Below are 14,341 nucleotides of genomic sequence, written 5' to 3'. Positions count from 1 at the left end.
AACTGTTTGATTCAGGCACCTACTATTTGTTTCAGTATTTTTCTTTTACAAGAGAAAAGGTAGTGGTTGTGCGTGGTTTTGTTATTATAAAAAAACATACAACCTTATTAGAAAAGATAAGTTCGGTATCCGTGGAAAACAACAAAAGCATGGGTTACTTAGGCACTCCCAATGTTTCTGTGTTACACGCACGTGGCAGAGAATAAGCACAGCGCCCTGAAAGTCTGGGTATCAAAAAAGAAAGCAAAACTTCCTTGGGTCCCTAACTTTATTTTCTTTTGCCCTTTTCACTCTGACCCTTCCTTCTCAGGAAAGGTGAGATTCAAATCCCAGGAGCTTCCCTCATACCTTATCAGGCTGCTGTTTAACGTTATTCTGAAATAAGGCAATAACATCTGACACGGAGACACTCCACATCTTGGCTGTCAGAATATCACCTTTGAGGTCACTGAATTTACTAAGCCATTTTTATTATTGTTTTGTCTATTTTCTGGTTCCGTCTCCGTGGCAGATTTGTAGCCCCGATCATGCAAAACCAAGCTGGGGAGAATCTGTCATTTCTTCCGCACGTCTTTGCTGCACTCCGGCTCCCCCAACTACCTCTCTCACCTGTAGCACTGGCAGGCTCTGGACATTGTGCACGCTGCAGAAAATCACGGTTGTGCCTCCAGCAAGGAACAGAAGTGTTGCAACCCTGACTCCTCCCCTGGTGAAGAAAGAGTGAACAAGTGCACCGAGTTGAGCTTCTGCTCACAAAGCCGCCGGCTGGGGACGGTGGGACCGAGGCTGAGATCCCGAGACAGTGCCTTCGGGGCTGAGCTCCCCCACCCCCGCCCCCTTTCCCCTTCTGCCTCGCTCCTCTTTCTGGATTTTACTGGCTGTTCGTGAAACAGCTTTACGCGGTGGATCTCCGTGTTCTCTTGCTGGAAGGGCTTACGGGCTGATATGGCAGACTTTGCTCCCCGAGAAAAGTGAGTAGCTACAGCGGGCGCAGCCTGCGGCGCGCGCGTGCGACCAGGGGTGGCGCGGGCGGCTCGGCGCCAGGGCTGCGGGTTCGAGGCCGAGCGCGGGACGCGAGCACGGGCGGCCTCAGCTCAGGGGACTCAACAGCACGCACAAAGCCACCGCAGCCGGCGGAGGGGCTGGGAAAGCGGGGGCTTTTTCTTTGAATTGAATTTTGGTTCGCAGAGCCACCGAGGTTTGGCTTTGACCGCAGGCAGCGTTTAGGTCCCTTCTCGGAGGAACTAAAAATACTGCTTCCCGCCCAGCTTTTACAACTGCACGCGTTTGCCTTAAAAAAAATACATCTTCGGATGTACCCTTGAGAGTGAGTTTCGGCGTGACTGCGGAATTCTCAGAATGTGAATTATTTACGTCAAATTGAAAAAAAAAAGGGGGGGAAGGGGTTCAGATACGGTGGTGGGTTGACCGCGGACTCGAGGATTTTCCAGCCGCAGTAGCAGCGGTGGGGGCGGCAGCCTCCCGCTGTCCCGTGGGAAAGTTAGCGCTCCCTGCTCAGACCCGAAAGGAGGAAGGTGCGACCCTCGCCCCCTAAGGCATTGCGGTGGCGGCAGGTAAGCAGCTCCGGGCTGTAACCGCTGCAACCACTGTAATCCGTCCCCCAGTGCGGGAGGGAGGCGGTTTGACTACAGCCCAGGAATCCCAGCCCGAGGGGAGAGGAGAGTGGGGCTGAGCGGAGGGACACGCGACGGGAAGCCGAGCAAACTCCGGTACCGGGGGAGCCAGAGCGCGGTGCAAGGGGCAAGAGAGCAGGGCTGGAGTTCTCGTCTTTGAGTAGGATCAAGTCCTTTTAGTGACCTCTACCTGTATTCCGGGGAAGCAGCCCACGTTGCCCTAAATAACAGGCAATATAGGGTTTTCTACGGTTGCTCTTGAAAAGGGTGCTGAATATCATTATCCATGTGGAGGGATTCATTTGTCTTCGTTCATCAAGGTGGCTGGCAAAGATTTCCCATCTGAGCCTCATGCTTCTTGGTCAAAGGAGTGCTGCTAATCCTAGCCCTGCCCCGGGCTTGCAACCTTGGGCAAGACTCCTATCTACTCTGGGCCTCAGTTTGCAGTGTTTAGGAAATTAATCATTCCATATATAATATATATCCTGTTAAACACATGTGTGCATATATATGTGGGTATATGGGGTAAAAGTGCTGAATAGTGCCAGGAAGGAGCAGATGAAAATTAATTTTAGTTGTTCTTTAAAATTGGAAGTCATGGGGTGGGTCCTTTCGAGAATTAGCTATGAGTCCTCTTCCGGGGTCGGGGTGGGAGGAAATGTTCTTATGGAATGTACATAAAAATTTGCAAGCAATCCCTGAGAGTTCGTAGACACGCCCTGATGACCCTGTCTGAACGCCAGGTGGCCATTCCTTGGCTGAAGCAAGCCTTCCTTTGGAAGACCTCCTTCAAGACCAACCATGCAACCTCGCCTAGCTGTTGGGATGGTGGTGGTAATAACAGCCTTCCCTGGGTCTGTAGGCAGCCTCCTTCCTGAAAGTGAAAGCCCTGCTTTCGGGAGCTCCTGGGGCACTGTTTCCCAAGGGCTTCCCCAATCTCTGCCTCCTGAGGAACCCCCCTCACAAACTCCCCTGATGACTTCCCTACTCTACTGACCCTCATCCTCGGAGTTCTCAGTCCTAGAGAGGGCACTGGAAAGCCACCTGCAGAGGGTCGCTGTCTGTCTCAAAGAGAGCTCTTTAGGTCACCTAGCTGGATGTGGGACAATGGGATCAAGACTTTATTTTGAAGTGAAGTGCCACTCGCTCCCCAGGGCATAATAGGGATAGTCAACAGTGTTCGTTTGGGCCTCCACACCTTGTCTTTCAGGGACCAGGGACTCGGGTTTTGTGGGACCTGGGTCTTCCACTGGCAATGCCTGCGAGGAACCGGGGGACATGTAGGGCTTTGCAGCCCAACAGACTGGGCTTCAATCTTGGCTCCCACACTTCAGTGAGTCGCTTCTCTGGGCCTCACTTTTTCTGTCTGTAAAATGGGGAACAATACTGTCTTTCTTTCAAGGTTGACAGAAGAACAGAAGTAGTATTTGTATAATGCTGGGTCTGTAGTCAATGAAAAACTGCTATTATTAATATTAATGTAAGATTTTAAGTAAGTGTTAAAGAGTTTCATGGGTTTTAGAGCAATATCTCTCCTACAGGGCTTATTCAGTAGAAGAAGGAGTAAAATCAATTCTGGTCTAAATATTCTTCAAGACGAGTGGTGGGTTCAGGGCAGAGTTGGGTTTGCTGCTTCACCTTCGTCAGGCAGAGCACGCTGTGTTGCCAGCAAGTGAAATATGTTATGTCCAGACTGGCAGGGACTCTTAACCCTTTTTCTTTCTCTTTTGGCCCATAATCTCGAGCACAGAACACCTAGCTCTTTGCCTATAGCTACGAACAGCGGGGCGTGGAAACAAGTCTCCTGGCTGCATCCTTCTGCAGATACACCAGAAACTGTCCCTGTAGAGAGACAATTCCACTGTCATCTTTCAAAGCTTAGCATAGTTCTTAGCCATAGACTTTCCCTTTTTTTTCTCCCTCCCTTCTATCCTGAGCCCTCAGTTGCAAGAAATTGGATGGTGTAGAAATATGGGAAAGAAATATTACAAGCTTAAAAGGAAGTGTGCTACCCTCGGAGCACCCGTTCCAAAGATTGATCGGTGTATTCTGGCAAGCGGTCTTGCATGCAAAGATGACAATTTGGATATTTACTATTCACTTAGCCTTTGAGCTGTACTAGCAGTTTCTTACATAACTTCAATGAATTTTTATATCAACATTGCAGGGTAAAAATTATTATTTAAAGATTTACAGACAGAGAAACTGAGGCTTATAATAATTTGCATAACTTGCCCAGTCTGCATAGCTGGCAAAAGGCAAAAGCTGGGATCTAAGCCCAGGTCTCTCTGACACTTTTTCCTGGCACTGCCAAGCTCCCCATATCAGAAAGTTGCATCATGCCAACTGGGTCCCAGTCCTTCTAAAGAGCAGGAGTAACCAAATATTCTGGGTGGTTTTAAGTGGTGTGAACATACACTTTGCATGTGATGCAGGTTGATAGGCAGCAACAATAAAATCACCTGTGGAGAATAGTATTCCCAACCCTTCCCAAATCCTGCTGTTAAACTCAAGATACCAAATCTCAAACATCAGCACGTGAGGCTGGCTCTGGGCCAATGGCTTCCTGAGTAATTCTTTTAGGTTAAAAAGAGCTCTAGAGTTTCCGTTTTCTCCTACCTGTGGAGTCAGGGCACCATTTACATTTACCTCCCTGGATTAGGCATTCACTCGCTCAGTCATTCATTCAAAACGTGCTTGTTGAGCTCTCAATAAGACAGACAAGGTCCTGGCTCTTGTGAAGCTTCTCTGCCAGAGACAGTGACAGATAAGAGGCAGGGGAACACATATATAAATAAGACAGTTTCCGATATTGATAAATGCTATGAAGAAAGTAAAGAGAGGCTGGGGACTAGAGTGTACCAGGGCTTGAGGAAAACTTTAAATATGGCAGCCAGAGAAGATTTCCATCAGTACTTTATGCTGACCCTTGAACTTAAACTTGCATAATAAGAGGGGGCCAGGCCATGAAGGTATGGGGAAAGGGCTGCCATTGCAGAAGAAACCTCAAGGGAAAGATCCAGAAGTGGGTTACATGAAACAGCCGAGTCTCAAATACAATGAAATGGTCCCTTAGAAATCAAGTTGGGTTTTATACAGGGAAATTGTTTCAATGCTTACTATACTATTCTGAGCTGTGCTGTGGACTTTATACATATTTAATCTCCTCAACAATAGTGAATTATAGCTATTTTTGTCTTGATTTAATAGTTGAATAAACCAAGACTCATAGAGGATATGCAGCTAGCCCCAGGTTACAAAGCTGGAATTTGAATCCCATAGTCTGTTTTGCTCCAAAGCCCAAAACTTTTTGCTAGCCTAGCATGTAGATTTTGAGAAAAATCTCTCTAGGGAATAATGCAAATATCAAAAGCGTATTAGGTAGCTAACTGCTGATCTGACAATGATTTCTGTCTGATGCTCCCGATTCCAGTTGGTGTGTCTCAGTCTGCACGCTGCAGCACACAGCACTCACCACAGTGGCCACTGGATGCTTGAGACGTGACTAGTGCACACTGAGATGTGCTGAAAGAATAAACTACACCCCAGAGTTCAAAGAACTAATACCAAAGAACTCGCAGGCTTTTAAATTGATGGCATATTAGAATGATAATGTTTTAGATGTATTGGTTTTGATGAAATATATTAAAATTAATTTCATCTGTTTCCTTTCAATCTTTTAGTGTGGTTGATAGAAAAAAATTAAATCATACTTGTGGCTCACATTGTATTTCCATTGGTCAGCACTGGTATAGAATAATAACTTGACAAAGATATGATAAGAAATGCTTCTTCCTTCTTCCTCAAGTAACTTTTTCTCTGTTCTTACTCAGACTGCATGTCAAGTCTGTCCCCAAATTCAGTTATTCAGTGAAGCGATAAACAAGGGAAAAAGAGGTGCCTCTGTGCCCACTCCCGTACCTCATTCTTCTGCTGGGCAGGTGATAATTGGTAGCCTACTTTATCATGTCACTATAGTGACATTCGTCATCGCCCATCCTCTTACTCAGGCAAATCTCAAGCAACTTGCAAACAGCCTATGACCACAGGGTCATTTTGAATCTGACTTTATAGTTTTAACTTTAAATCACTTCCCAGTCCCATGCCTCTGTCATTCATGGCGCTTCGTAAAGTCAGACTAGGGGTCAGCCAGGGCTTCTTGTTTGTGTGCAAAGCTCATGACGTAAGTCATCTCACTGTGGTGACAAATATTTCTTCCTCTCTGTCCTTTTGCTTAAAACAGTTTGAACAAGATGCAGCCTCAGATTCCAGAAGGGCTGCTTGAAGGACATCACAGAGGACCACTTGGGTTTCTTATGTCCACCAGCTAAAGTGGCCCTTGAGTTTGTCAGTGAAATAAAGATCTGATTTGTTCCCGTAGTTTTATTTCTTCCAAAGGGGAAAGCAGTCAGATTCTGGTATTCTTAGAGGAAGCCTCTGGCCTGGGGTATAAGAGGCCTGGATTCTACTTTTGTCTACTGGGTTGTATGTTACCCTCGCCCTCCTTCCTCCAACAGTCCTGCAGTAAGCTCGGAATTGATGGGAAAATGCCACATCTTTCTCTAGTGCTACTGGAGAAGTGTGCCGTAAAAACATGGGCTGAGGCTATCACTGACAACCTGTAGACTTTTGCCTGCCGAGAAGAGTTTCCTTCCTGTAGCGACAGCTGAAGCACTGTACAAGATGCTTTTTGCAAAATACAAGTAGCATTTGTTCATTTCCACTTGAAATCTAAATCTAGAGCGAAATGGCAGTACAAAGCTAATAAGAATGAATTTTCATGTATCTGCACCTACAGTAACACATTTTTCAGCATCTTCTAAGCCAAGAAATCAGTGCCAGACTCCGTGCGGGCAATAAGTGACTAATCAAGCCAGGTCCTTTCTTCTGCAGGAACACATTACCCATTTGGGAAGCTGGGCATAAACGTAAAATATCAGGAATAATGTAGGGTAACATTCAACGTTACATGAATGACAACACAATTAGAGTTTGGAGATTCTGGAGGGCAGCGAGAGCAGTGAGCGCTGAGCCCTAAAGTACATCGAGAAAGACACAGCAAGGGTTGGGTCACTGAAGCACGGGAGGCTGAGCCAAAGACAAATGGAGACAGGAACAGAGGGCACTCCAAGTAGGGAGAGATGCTCAAGTGGCATGTGGAAATGTGCGTGGAGTTTTGGGTGGTATGAGAAAGAACAGCTGGAGCTCTGGCTGGTGTCGCTCAGTGGGTTGAGGGCCGGCCTGCCAACCGAAAGATCACTGGTTCAATTCCCAGGCAGGGCACCTACTTGGGTTACATACAGGCCAGGCCCCCAGGTGGGGGCCTGCAAGAGGCAACAGATCAGTGTTTCTCTCCCTTTCTCCCTCCCTTACCCTTTCTCTCTAAATAAATAAATAAATAAATATTTTTTAAAAAAAGAAGAGTTAGAATCAGGGAAGCTTTTAAAAACTACTAATGCCTCCACCCCATCTCCAGAGTTTTGATTTAACCAGTTTAGGAACTGAGGGGAGGAATATTGTTGTTGTTCAGTTCCCCAGAACATCCTAATGTGAAGCTAGAGTTGAAAATCACTGAGCAAAAACACCAGGTCTTCAGATCGTAATCACGGGAAATAAAATCAAAAGGGGAATCTTTTAAAGAGAACACAATGGACAGTCAAGACGTGCAGTCTTTATTTTGTGGAAATTTTATATACACATATAATTCTACATAGTCTTTTTAATTCACAGATAATGTTTGTAGTTATCCCATCCACTTGGAACTGTGTTTGTAAATAAAAGGTGTAACTACCTGCCTGTTCCCATGCGTCTTGTGATTTGTGGGTGTCCCGCAGTGAACCTAGCTAAGTGTGAAGCAACTGGTGTCTCACAGCTGCTTGTATCGACTGGGCTTTGTGTCATCATTGTGAAGGGCTCTATTATCATGCCCATTAGTGCCAACAGAAGCTATTTTATTGCAATCTATCATCTTCCCTCACTTCTCCAACTTTACAAATTAGGAAATGGGGTTTAATTACTTGCCTTGGGCCTTGAGCTTGCTGTCAACCGAGGTGAGATTAGAATTTTCAGCCACTGAATCCCCCGAATCTTATTTGGCTCCCAAAGAAAGTGTGCTCAGTCTCCTGTTAGAGAATATTCTGTACCTGGTAATTTATTTCTTCAATGAATGAATTAGTGTTATGGACAAGTAGGCGAAAGATAACTGGTCTGGCTGAGCTGCCAACACTGTGATGACCAGTTTCCATTCCAGTGAATGAAAGCTCAGCGCTCCACTCCTCTGAGAAGGGAAGGATCCCTAATCCCAGAGCTGTCTAGCTCTTCTGATTTCCCTTCGCTGAAGCTTCTGTTCACTGAGTATTGATTTCTGTTACACATCTGAAAATAAAAAAAAAAAAGAGAGAGAGAGAGAGAGAAGAAAGCCCAGCAATTTTTTACAGCTGCATTTTAAAAGAATGCTTTATATGTCTTGGGAGTCTCTGGGTTTGTTGCCAACACTGAGGCTGGGAGATCTTTGTGAAGGGTAATGGGAAAAAGCTAGATCCTCAGTGCTCCCGCCTCTTTAGGACGAAAAGATAGGTCAATTTTGTGCCATCCCCAAACAGTTATTTTCTTTTCCTCTGTCTCGCAGTTTGTTACCAGTTGAAGAACAATTTCCAATATCTTTAGCTATATCTAAAAAGCAAGCCTCCACACTGACTGCATGTAAGAATCACTTCGTGCACTTTGAAAAATGCACTGCCCAGGCCCTGCCGGAGAATCAAGATGCTAAGAATGAATCCTGGGTGTTGTATTTATGATGGATCTTCTGGTGATCACCTGGAGTGTCATTAAGAGCTGATCTCACCGCTCAGCTAAGACCCAAATCTTAATTACTTATTTCTACCTCTTGCTTTAGGTGGCATGGACCCCAGAGAACCATCCAAACTGCATTTCTGTTAGGTAGCAATGTCACCATTCTACTCTTTAGAAAGCATGGTTTCCAGCATAATACTAAGTTCTCTGCTTATGTAATCACACTCCACACTCAGAGGGGCCCTGCATAGCCTCATGATAAAAGTTTGTATATGTGCACTTTGGAAATCAGGTTGCCTGAAACTTGATAATTATGAGATTGAAAGATAAAGACTAAGCTTCCCTGCCACCCATGCATTAAATTTGCCAGTTGCTATGTTGATCTGTAGTTAACCAACCCTTGCTTTCTTTTTTCAGACATTTTAAAGCCAATTAACTTCATTCCTGTTCACACCCTTATAAAAATGTAATTAAAGCTGTGTTCTCCAGGGACTGTCCTTGGGGAGACTTTACAAGGTGAATTGACCAAGAATGAACTAGGTTGTATAAAACCCTCTCAGTCCCAGCAAATCGGTCAGGTTGCAGAGGCTTCCGGCATCAGACTGAGCTTAGGGGAGTCATGAATTTTGGTTTGGAAATGCCAATTATAGGTCACCCCAAATACAGAAGAACCTAGGACATGGGAAATGATTCTAGAATCAATCTGAGAATAATTATCCAGGGTCCAGTTAAGTCTAGGACTCCAACCTTTCTCAGAAAGTTGTATTACTATCAAAAAGCAGCTAGGTTTTTGTACCAAATTGGGAAGGAAGGGATAAGGCACCTCTATGCTCTTCTGGGTCCTAAAATGACAGGATTAGAAGATAAGAAGTTGCTAAGGAGACTGCAGGGAAGACGCGGACGAAGGCCTGCTGTGAGCCCAGCATCATGGGCATCGGCAATTACTTATTCACTCAGCTAATGTTTATGGAGGGTCTGCTCTGTACCGAGGAGCATTATAGGAGCTAGAGAGGGAGTGATGAACTTATTGCTGCCTTGGAAATGTCCTCACTGAGAAACAGATAAATAAAATTGAATAAGTTAGTGCCCTAAAAAAATAATGAAGTGAGGTGAAAAGAAGAGTGTCTAATGAGGGCTGCTTCGAAGAGGCTTACCAGTTGCTCTGTCTGAGAAGGTGGCATCTGAGCTAGCACATCGATTTTAAAGAGAAAGCCATGCAGAGAGCAGGAAGAGAGAAGGTCAGGCAGAGGGAAGAGCCAGAGCAAAATCCCCGAGGTCGGAGAAGGCTTGACGTGTTTGGAAAATAGAAAGGAGGACAGTGAGTGCTCTGGACCTTAGGGAGGAGGCAGTCAGGAGTCAGGCAGGAAAGCAGCCTGGAGGTGGTGGGATGGAGCTAGGCTTGTGTTTTAAGGAAATCAGTTTTAAGTAGGGAGGTAGCATCTTTTGCATTGCATTTTAGAGATGGCTCAGGCTTCTATGTCAAGAAGGGATGAGAGACAGGAAGCAGAGGGAGAACGTGGGCGGCAGCTGATCAGGAGTTTGGCATGAGATGAGGGTGGGTCCGCGAGGACAGGGGCAGAGGGGTAGCACTATTGGATCCGGAGTAAATCTGAAGGTGGGGCCTTCGGGACCTTCAGATGGGTAGGGCCAATAAAAGTGACAGCAGATCTGGTCCTGTCTGAGGTCATTCTCCTGCCCCTTCCTGGCTTGAGCCACTGGTTGTGAACCCAAATGGAACAACCTCAAGTGTTCCTTGGAAACTTGAGGGACTTTGTCCTTAACTTGTTTAAGGGGAAAAAAAACTCTGTCCAGGGCAATGTAACTGTTTATTGTTTGCTGGTTTTTACCTCCTAACCATAAAAATTCTATCCTGTCTCATAAGACCATTCCCATGGACTTTGTTGTTTTTCACAACTGTGCTTTTTAAAGGTGCTAAAATGTCACATTCCCATGGCTAGTTCATCTCTTCTCTGGGTATTTTGACACTTCTGCTGTATTTCCTGAGTCCTTGATGCTGTCAGACATTTATACATGCTTTTTGCAGTGACCAGTTTCACCATATAAATGCTAATAGCATCATAGCAAGTGTTCAATGAGCACTTACTGTATTCAAGGCATTGTTTTAAGAATTTCATATTTTAGCCTTGGCTAGTATGGCTCAGTGGATTGAGTGCAGGCCTGCAAACCAAAGAGTCACCCATTCGATTCCCAGTACAGGCACATGCCTGGGTTGCAAACCAGGTCCCAAGTAGGGGGCGCTCGAGAGGCAACCACACATTGATGTTTCCCTCTCCTTCTCCTTCCCTTCCCCTCTGTATAAAAATAAATATATAAAATCTTTAAAAAAGAGAATTTCACATTTTAATTCATTTCATCATCCCAGCCACCCTTTGAGTGAGCACTATTATTATATTTTTAATATATTTTATTGATTATGCTATTACATTTGTCCCATTTCCCCCCTTCACTCCACTCCACCCTGAACTCCCCCCCTCCCACATTCCCCCCCTATAGTTCATGTCCATGGGTCATACATATAAGTTCTTTGGCTTCTACATTTCCTATACAATTCTTACCCTCCCCCTGTCTATTTTCTACCCACCATTTATGCTACTTATTCTCTGTACCTTTCCCCCCTCTCTCCCCTTCCTACTCCCCTGTTGATAACCCTCCATGTGATCTCCATTTCTGTGGTTCTGTTCCTGTTCTAGTTGTTTGCTTAGTTTGCTTTTGTTTTTATTATAAATAAGTAAACTGAGGTAAATAAAGAGATTCTGTCATTTGCTCAAGATCACACAGTGGTAAGGAGCAAAACCAGGTTTGCAACTGAGTGTGACTGCAAAGCTCCGTGTTCATAGCCACTAAGCTGTGCCACTTCCTGTCTGTCTTCTTTGCACTCTTTCCTATGTACCTAAAGCTGTTATCTTCAGATTTAGATTTGTTCCTCCTGAAAAAACCCCAGGGTACCATTAGGAGGCAATTCTACTGGGCAGGGTCTCCAGCAGTGGGACTGGAGGGGAAATGACATAATTTAGAGGTTGAGCCTCACTTCTGAACCCCCTGCCATCTGCCAAGGTAGGAGGATGAACCCCGCCTAAGGTGCTGGCTGCACAAAGTTGCTAATGGCAGAGGACTCTCGATGAAATGCCCCTCTTCTGCCCCCTACTTTAGTTGCTGTGTTGTACCCACCTACCTGTCTCTTCTCTCAAGACTGAAGAAATCAGTTATTCAATAGCTGTGCAGAGAAATCTAGCTGCGCTCCAGGGTCACTTGAGGCTGGCCTTTAGAAGCCAACAAAAAGAGTCATTAACTCATTTGTTATCACATTTCCTCTTTAAAAATATTGAAGATTCTCTCCAGAGTTTCATTATTAGAAGCGAGAAAAGCCTGGGGCACACACTAGTTCCTGTCGTCTCTCTACCTTTCTCTGCATATCTGCTTTCAGAAAATTCTCTCACACGATCAGCACAACGGTAACAGACCTTCTCCCCTTCCTAACGATAGTAATGACAGTGAACCGAACAGAACTGAAGTTTATACCAAGAAATTCATTAAGGTTTCTTTAACTCCGTTAATGAATTCTTCAGCAATGATTATTAAAAGGCAGTAATTGTGATGATTCATCTTCTGTTCTATAAGTTTTAACTTGTTATATGTCAACTTAATTAGAAAGGCTGTTTTTTTTTTGCTGCATAGGTTAATTTTTCATAGCAATTCAGTATGGCTTCATTGGAAATGTTGAATTTATCTGATCATCAATTTGTTCACTTCATTGTTTGATTTTCAATGAAAAAGGTTATTTTTAAATGTTATACAGTACATGTTGAATATTTCCTATGGTGATCTTAACTTCCAAATTCAAAATTACAAATAAACGAAGAACTATAGTTATATTAGACCTTATTTCAGTGAAGAAGATTGCAGTGGAACATCACTTAATTAATGATGTTTGAAAGCCATTTCAAGTCTTTGAATATCCTTACATAGCTCAGAATCCTACTAATAGATTCATTTTTTAAAAATCATCTTCAAACCAATAAGAAAAATTCCTCCTTTGCTGGGCAGTATTGACTAAATATTCAACAGTAAGCATGGATGACTGTCTACCAAATGTGGGCGTGTCCTAAAAGCAAGTCATTCAGAGGCCAGAGCCGTGTGCTGGCAGCTACGTGAGCAGAAGAGTGACTCCGTCCCCTCACTGGGGTTTGGACTGGCAGAGTTTCGTTTTCCTTTTAGCAAATTTTCCTGATTTTACTTTTCAGAGGACACCACTGAAATCATAACACTGTTCACATCTGTGACTTTTGCGTTTATTTATTTTTATACATGGTTTACAATTCAAGATACAGAAGAGCATTCAATGAAAATACACCTTCCCTTTCCTGTCCCTCAGGCAATCACTCCCATTAGACTGTTATCAAAAGTACACCACGTACATGAATATAGGCTGGATGTCTTTTTTTAGTTATTTCACATCTGAGATGCTATGACTCTTAGCATCCTACATCCTACTAGCACTTGATTCTTATTGTCCTTGAGCCTCCTCTCTAAACTCAAGTGTATGGCTCAGTGCGGCTCTGAAAGGATGAGCAGCAGTCTTCCCAGAGAAGGTCCATCTGCTAAGGATAGAGGAGGAGATGAAGTTACGTGACTCCTCTGGGGGTCAGTAGGCATGTGCTTTCCATGGTGATTTTACAAGCAATCCAGAGGGCGTCGTTCAGTATTGGGGAGAAAGTCCTGAGACCTATGCCTACTTAAGCTCTATCTTCTCCAGGGATTTAGGGATATTGAGGTTCTCTTAGGCTCCCAAAGCTGACACACAGACCCACTTTCAGGAGGCTGGAGATATAAGCTCCTTCCTTGCATTCACCAAGCCCCACTGCCTCTGTGCGTCTCAGAAGTCTCTTAGCAGGAAGAGACTTGGGTTGGATGGCCTGAAGGATGGGTGGAATTGAAAATCAGTGAGTGGGGCTAGATACTGGTTAAGATTTGGGAGGAGTGTGAGGGAAGGCAAAACCTGTGGGTCAAAGGAGAATTTTGAATGCACTCATTGTATCCTTGTGTTACCCATCAGTTATCTGTCATCTTATGTTAGGTAGTCACATGCTTATTACTGATCATTGCCACTATGTAGTGAACTGCCTGACTCACCTTTGTGTGCCTGACCTTGAATCATCACAGGTTACAGATGGTCTGAAACCAAATCTTGGTCAGCTTATATCAGATTTAGCTAAATCACTGTCCATGTGGCCTAAAGAAGTAGAGTTTTGCTAATTACCCATGTAGGTCTGGACTCCAAGTCTGCAAGGCAGCAAACTGTCTTGGTGTTGGCCAATGTCTCGGGGTGTCCATGGTCACCACATACTAATGACTAGTGAGATGCATCTCTCCTCTAGGCCAAAGAAATAAATTGGCCTCATTATTTCACCTTTCCTCCACTATTATTCAGAAAGAATTTCCTCTTAGCTCCACTTACCTCACTAAGACATTTCCACATGAGCCTCCAAGTCCTTTTTCTGTTTCCACTCCCACTCTATTCTCAGCTTTTCTCTGGCAAATGCCTTCCTCCTCTGAACTGAATATTTGTAAGAAAGTAATAAGGAACTGATAAACCATTCAGGCTACCATAGTTTGAGAAATGAACAGTCCCAGCATTTGCATTTTAATTATAATGGCTCAACCTAAAGGCTTTACTGGTAATATCGCTAGCAGCTCGGTGGAGGAAACCTATTTTGGGCAGCTGTAGACCTCCAATCACAGCTTGCAGTAGCTCCTTCTGCTGCCTTTGTGTAATATTACAATTGCGAGAAGCTTGGTTGATATTGGCTGAGGTAGAAGTAAGCCCTCAATGCCAGAACCCTTACTCCTATTTCTAAACACCAGTGGATCAGGGTCTTCCAAGAACTCGGGACTTG

At 44.4% G+C, this 14,341-nt stretch overlaps 1 protein-coding gene across 4 annotated transcripts in view; it reads left to right on the top strand.

Annotated features, from left to right (window-relative positions):
• The first annotated feature begins 703 nt into the window (after nucleotides 1-703).
• Nucleotides 704-14,341, top strand: part of PRLR (prolactin receptor) — a 139,069-nt gene continuing 125,431 nt past the window's right edge. For 2 of the 4 annotated variants that reach the window (XM_053914239.2, XM_053914242.2), the window contains exon 1: nucleotides 705-971. In XM_053914239.2, the coding sequence (XP_053770214.1) occupies nucleotide 971 (1 nt within the window). In that variant the 5' untranslated portion in view covers nucleotides 705-970. Of the gene's footprint in view, nucleotides 972-1,479; nucleotides 1,575-14,341 lie in introns of those variants that run through there. The other 2 variants (XM_053914248.1, XM_053914245.1) reach the window with 2 other exon arrangements.

This window comes from Desmodus rotundus, chromosome 1, assembly GCF_022682495.2.
Source record: "Desmodus rotundus isolate HL8 chromosome 1, HLdesRot8A.1, whole genome shotgun sequence".
NCBI classification, from domain to species: domain Eukaryota; kingdom Metazoa; phylum Chordata; class Mammalia; order Chiroptera; family Phyllostomidae; genus Desmodus; species Desmodus rotundus.
The sequence above is the reverse complement of the archived record's forward strand: the minus strand, read 5'-3'. Positions and strand labels throughout refer to the sequence as shown.